We start from the raw sequence: 6,944 nt of genomic DNA on the forward strand, positions 1-6,944 counted from the left end.
GGCACAATTTCCCACCTTTATCTCTAATCGGTCCTACCTTCACTCCTGTCATCCTTTTGTTCTTCACATAATTGAAGAATGCCTTGGGGTTTTCCTTTACCCTACTCGCCAAGGCCTTCTTCATGCCCCCTTCTTGCTCTTCTCAGCCGCTTCTTAAGCTCCTTTCTTGCTACCCTATATTCCTCAATAGACCCATCTGATCCTTGCTTCCAAAACCTCATGTATGCTGCCTTCTTCCATCTGATTAGATTTTCCACTTCACTTGTCACCCATGGTTCCTTCACCCTACCATTCTTTAACTTCCTCACCAGGACAAATTTATCCCTAACATCCTGCAAGATATCCCTAAACATCAACCACATGTCCATAGTACATTTCCCTGCAAAAATATCATCTCAATTCACACCCGCAAGTTCTAGCCTTATAGCCTCATAATTTTCCCTTCCCCAATTAAAAATTTTCTTGTCCTTTCTGATTCTATCCTTTTCCATGATAATCTTTGTGGACTTCAGTTCTGAACACTATTTGTTAGCCTGTGTGGCGACCCACTTTCTACGCAGGCGAACCGGCTCACAAAATGGCGCGCGCATTGGCAGAGAGGCCAGCCCCAAAATGGCGCTGGGCCTTCTTCTTCACCAGCAAGGGGAGAAAGCCCACGCATGGGAAGAGACTTTTGTAATGCACTTCTGGCGTCATTTCCGCCCGGACAGGGCGGGAACTGAACTGCGGCCGCGAAGTTTGAATAAACTAGTGTTGAGCGCAACTTACAGACTGCGTGTTGTTATTTCTAGCTCTGTGTGTAGCACATGCTACACGTGATTCTTTTCTTTGCACTTTCAGTGTTTAGAGGTCTTTTTTAAATGGGTTCAATTGGGTTGCTTTGTTTTGTGGCTGCCTACATGGAGATGAATCTCAAGGTTGTACAATATAACATAATTTGATAATAAATGTACTTTGAACTCTTAAGTGGGATGTCATTCAAAAATAAAATTATGAGAATTAAGAGCCAGTGATGGATAAATTTCCAGGACATGAGATGGAAAACAGATGTATAACTAATAGATAATAATTAAGACTTTATTATAACTAAACACACATGATTAGATGATAGATGTAGCACCTTTATTTAAGAATAGCAGCATGTTTAAGCTCAGTAATTATCGGTCTGTGAGTCTAATGTTAGTTTAAGGAGGTTTTGGAAAAACTTTTAAGAAGAGGATTAATCTACACTTGGAAAAGGAATTAATCAAAGATTGTCAACATTGCTTTATTTACCAGGAAAGATCCTGTCTGACTCATTTGATTTAATATTTCTAAGTATTCCTATCAGCCTATCCCCAAGTTATATCACTCATCTAGACATGAGAGACAACTTACAGTGGTCAATTAACCTAATAACCCACGAGTGAGGAAACTGAAGGTCATACTGTCACAGGAAAAGCAAGCAACTGCACACAGGTGGCACCTGACGTCAGCTTCAAACCCATGTCACTGAAGTTATGAGGTACCAGCTCTATATAGGCAGTGCCACTAGATGATGCTTACTGCAATGTATATTAATAAGTTGATTATGAATGCAGGATGTTTAGGCAGTAAGTTACTTAGGGAGTGATACCTGCGGACAGTGGAAAGTGGGGGTGGGGAGAGAGGGAAAGATGTGCCTTGTGGTGGAATCCCTTTGGAGATGGTGGAAGTTATGGAGAATTATTTGCTGTACGAGGAGGCTGATAGGGTGGCATGTGAGGACAAGAGGAATGCCATCCATTGTGGGGTGGTGGGAGGATGGGGTTAGGGCAGACGTGTGCAAAATGGAAGATCTGCAGGTGAGGGCAGCGTTGATGGTGGAGGAAGCAAAGTCCCTTTCTTTGAAGGAGGAGAACATCTCATTAGTTCTGGAGTGAAAAGCCTCATCCTAAGAGCAGGTGGAGACGAAGGAACAGAGAGATGGAATTTTACAAATGACAGGGTGGGAAGAGGTATAGTCCAGTTAGCTGTGAGAATCAGTGGGTTTATAAAAGATATCAGTAGATAAACTATCTCCAGAGATAATGACAGAGAGATTGAAGAAAAGATGAGAGAAGTGTCAGAAAAGAACCAGGTAAATTTGAGGGGAGGGTGGAAGTTGGAGGCAAAATTGATGAAGTTGATGAGCTCAGCATGGGTGCAGGAAGTAGCCTCAATGAAGTCACTGATGTAGCGTAGGAAAAGTTAGGAGTGATACTGGTGTGGGCTTGGAACGTAGACTGCTCTACATAGCTGAGATCCATGCAAGAGCCCTTTGTTTTGGTGGAAGTGGAGGAGCTGAAGGAGAATTTATTGAAAGTTCTGCCAGACTTTCAATAGAGCTAGATAGAGCTCTTATAGATAGCGGAGTCAAGGGATATGGGGAGAGGGCAGGAACGGGGTACTGATTGTGTATGATCAGCCATGATCACAGTGAATGGTGGTGCTGGCTAGAAGGGCCGAATTGCCTACTCCTGCACCTATTGTCTATTGATGGTGGTGGTGGAGAGCAGGTTGCGTCTGCTATCTAGAAAGAAACAGAGAGTTCTAAGGCCCTCCTGATGGGGAATGGAGGTGTATAGGGGCTGGACATCCATGGTGAAAATGAGACTATCAGGACCAGGGAACTTGAAGTCACTGAAAAAGATCCAGAGCACGTGAAAAGTAACAGATGTAGATAGGAAGGGACTGAACCAATGGGGTCAAAATGTGTCAAGGTATGCTGATACAAGTTCAGTGGGGCAGGAACAAGCCGAAACAATGGGTCTACCGGTACAGGAAGGTTTGTGGATCTTGGGTAGGAGGTAGAAACAGGAGGTACGGAGAAAGGAAACTGAGGTTGGTGGCGGTGGATGGGAGATCCCCAGAATTAATGTCAGTGATGGTGCTGGTGGCCTGGCCTGACAGTGGCCTGGTGCTCCTTAGCGGGGTCCTGTTTGAGAGGTAAGAAAGATGAGGTGTCTGTGAGTTGTCGCCTGGCCTCAGCAAGGTTGAAGTCAGTCTGCCAGAATACTACAGCACACCCCATATCTGTGAGTTTGATGGTGAGGTTAAAATTAATGCAAAGAGTGTGGAGAGCAGTGTGTTAGGAAGGAGTGAGGTTAGAATTGGTAAATTGAGACAGTTGATTCAGGGATCGCTCCCTATTGATTCCCTTATCCATTCATCCCTCCCCACTGAACTCCCTCCTAGTACCTATCCTTGCAAGTGGAACTAGTGCCACTTCCGCCGTAACACCTCCTCCATCACTATCATTCAAGTCTCAAACAGTTCTTTCAGGTGAGGCGACAGTTCACCCAAATCTAATGGTGTAATCTATTGTATCTACTGCTTCTGGAATAGCTTCCATGGTATGGTATGGTAATGTCAGTGAGGCCCAACATAGACTGGGCGATTGCTTCACTGAGCATCTACACTCCATCTGCCAGAAAAAGCAGGATCTCCTGCTGGTCACCCATTTCATTCCTACTGCCGCGATGAGGCAACACTCAGTTGGTGGAGCCACATCTTATATTCCATCTGGGCAGCCTCGAAACCAATGGCAAACTGATTGACAATAAACTGGACTGGTCAAAGAACACTGAGGCTGTCCACAAGAAGGGGCAGAGCCGTCTCTACTTCCTGAGGAGACTGAGGTCCTTTAACATCTGCCAGACGATCCTGAGGATGTTTACGAGTCTGTGGTGGCCAGTGCTATCATATTTGCTGTTGTGTGCTGGGGCAGCAGGCTGAGGGTAGCAAAATCAACAAACTCATTCGTAAGGCCAGTGATGTTGTGGGGGTGGAACTGGACTCTCTGACGGTGGTGTCTGAAAAGAGGATGCTGCTTGTGGCCATCAAACTTTACAACTCCTCCCTTGGAGTGTCAGACACCCTGAGCCAATAGGCTGGTCCTGGACTTATTTCCACTTGGCATAATTAACTTATTATTATTTATTTATTTATGGTTTTATATTGCTATATTTCTACACTATTCTTGGTTGGTGCGGCTGTAACGAAACCCAGTTTCCCTCGGGATCAATAAAGTCTCTGTCTGTCCAAGTTGCATGCCATCTTGGACAATGTCTCCCATCCACTCCATAATGTACTGGTTAGGCACAGGAGTACATTCAGTCAGAGACTCATTCCATCGAGATGTAATACTGAGCGTCATAGAAAGTCATTCCTGCCTGTGGCCATCAAACTTTACAACTCCTCCCTTGGAGTGTCAGACACCCTGAGCCAATAGGCTGGTCCTGGACTTATTTCCACTTGGCATAATTAACTTATTATTATTTATTTATTTATGGTTTTATATTGCTATATTTCTACACTATTCTTGGTTGGTGCGGCTGTAACGAAACCCAGTTTCCCTCGTGATCAATAAAGTATGTCTGTCTGTCTGCACGAACATCAATTTCTCAAACTTCCAGTAACTATCCACCCCTCATCATTCCCACTTCCGCCTCTCACCTCATCTCTTTACATGCCAATCACCTTTCTCTGGTGCTCCTCCCACTTCCCTTTCTTCCATGGTCTTCTACCTTCTCCTTTCAGATTCCCCCTCCTCCAGCCCTTTATCTTTCACCAATCAACTTCCCAGCTCTTTACTTCAATTCCTCCCCATCGCCAGTTTCACCTACTTCCTTGTACTTCTTCTTCCCTTCCCCTACCTTCTTGCTCTAACTTCTAATTTTTTCCCCAGTCCTGATGAAGGGTCTCAGCCCAACACCTCGACTGTTTACTCTTCTCTATAGACGCTGCCTGACCTGCTGCGTTCCTCCAGCATTTTGTGTGCTTTGCTTGGATTTCCAGCATCTGCAGATTTTCTCATCTTAGTCAGCACAGACTTGGTGCTCGTAACTAGAGGGGCATTGGAATGGGCGAGAACTGTGTGTACAATACAACACAAAAAGAGGCCTTTCAACATGATATCTGGACTGCCGATGATGTCCAATGTAACTAATCCAATCAGTCCAAGTAAACCTTGTTTAAAGGACATTACAAGCGTAAGGACAACGGGTTGAATGTTGGAGTGTCCTCTAAATCGAGTTGCAAAAGAGCCTGTGATAATGCTGCAAGAAAGTTTTTCATGGTACTTCTAACTCGATGTACTTGTGAAATAAGCGCCCAAAGTACTGGGTAGAGGACGGGGTACTGCAGAAGCAGTTGATGGGGGTGGTGGTATAGGGGGTGGCCCCGGGGCTGGGGGTGGGGGTGGGGGGGTATCTCAGTTCCGCAGCCACACACAGCGCGTGCGCGGCGGCGGGCAGTGCCACACGGAATGCGGTGTTGTTCGTGGTCAGAATGCCCTCTCCCCTTCAAACCTGACCCTAGCCAGCGTCACCTAGGGTGAGGGTTAGGATGCTGGAAGAATACCTCGAGTCAGGGGTCTAAGAATAAAACCGCTTTATCAGCGTGTCGTTCCCACTTACCTCAGGATTTCCGATTGGGTTCTTTAGTGACATATTTATAAATCCTTGCTAGCTGAACCCTGAAGCAATTTACAAAGACATCAACGCAGTGCCAGACCCACTAAAAGTAACCGTCGCTGACATTCAAACATTTTCGCGATTGGTTTATGCCTTTAAACGTGACCAATGAGGGTGCTGCTTATTCCGAGGTGAGACGGATCGCCGTTGCTGGGGGAGGGATGCAAAGGCGGCGGTTGCCGTGGAAACGGCCGGGATGCCGCTGGCGTCACTGCTGGATAGTCTGCTCCACGATAATGGTTGTACTAATTTCGTTTATATTACAATTACATTGTTATTTTTCAGCGTGATGAAAAAAGCTATGGTTTCCGCATTTGTTTAACTTACGTTTGGAAAGAAATGGCTTCACTTAGCTTGGTGTAGTGCTTTAAAAGCCAGAGATGATCATATAACCAGAGAAAACAGGTCCGTCAACCTCCATTTCGACATCATATCCTATTTATTCCAACATAAAATACCGGAGGAACTCAGCAGGCCAGGCAGCATCGATGGAAAAGAGCACAGTCGACATTTCGGGCCGAAAACTTTCGGCAGTATATCAGAACACTCTTTTCCATCGATGCTGCCTGGCCTGCTGAGTTCTTCAGCATTTTGCTGGGATTACCAGCATCTGCAGATTTTCTCTTGTTCCTAGTTACAGTATTCCAAATGTGTTAACTAGCACTTGATCCAGCTGTCTGTGCCTTAGCGACGCCAGTGTTTGTTCAGATGTTTCTTAGGACTCTGTAAAAGTATTTAGCTCCACTAATTTCTCAGGCAAAACCTTCGAAACTGAAAAATTTGGATGAAGCAAATCACTTCCTCAAAGTTCAACGCTGAAAGTGAATTTATTATCAAAGTATGTATAAATTATACGACCTTGAGATTCGTCTCCTTTCAAGCAGCCACAAAACAAGAAACTGGAAAGAACCCATTAGAAAGACAAGCACACACCCGATGCACAGAGAGAAATAAAAACACAAATGGTGCAAGTAACAATACTTAGAAGAAAGTGACATAAAGCCCGGAACCTCAACCTCAGCTAATCACACAACGGAGCAAATCGTCGTGGAGCTCCTCAGATCTCCATTAAAGCACTTCATCTTCTCTTTAAAGCCACATCATCGGATCCCAGACACCTCTGTCATGAATAAACGTTTGTTATTTCCTACCGTACATTGCTTGTATCCATTTAGAGAAAACAACCCTGGCCTGAAATTGCAGTGGTCAGTTTAAGATGATTTACAAAGTAAAGCAGGTTCAAACCTGAGCTCATGTACTGTCTGTGTGGTTTTGCAGGTTCTGCCGCTGAGGTCTGGTTTCCTCTAAAGTCCCAAATATGTGCGGGTTGGTAGGTTAATCAGCCACTGTAAATTTCTTCTTGTGTTTTTTTTTGAAAGAGGAGATGAGAAAGTAGGAAGAATAAAATATAGTGAGATGAAGCTGTTCTTTAAACGTGTGCTCCCCGTAGTTATTGACAACCCTGAAGCA

General features: G+C 44.8%; 1 protein-coding gene across 5 annotated transcripts in view; it reads right to left on the bottom strand.

Annotated features, from left to right (window-relative positions):
* The window catches only part of cep41 (centrosomal protein 41), a 61,490-nt gene extending 54,564 nt beyond the window's left edge, over window positions 1-6,926 (bottom strand). For 2 of the 5 annotated variants that reach the window (XM_059987063.1, XM_059987062.1), the window contains exon 1: window positions 6,720-6,926. Coding sequence is in view for 2 of the 5 variants with exons in the window: in XM_059987064.1 (XP_059843047.1) it covers window positions 5,418-5,450 (33 nt within the window). In the remaining 3 variants the exon portion in view is untranslated. Of the gene's footprint in view, window positions 1-5,417; window positions 5,595-6,719 lie in introns of those variants that run through there. The other 3 variants (XM_059987061.1, XM_059987064.1, XM_059987059.1) reach the window with 3 other exon arrangements.
* Window positions 6,927-6,944: the final 18 nt, after the last annotated feature.

Source organism: Hypanus sabinus, chromosome 13 (assembly GCF_030144855.1).
Source record: "Hypanus sabinus isolate sHypSab1 chromosome 13, sHypSab1.hap1, whole genome shotgun sequence".
NCBI classification, from domain to species: Eukaryota; Metazoa; Chordata; class Chondrichthyes; order Myliobatiformes; family Dasyatidae; genus Hypanus; species Hypanus sabinus.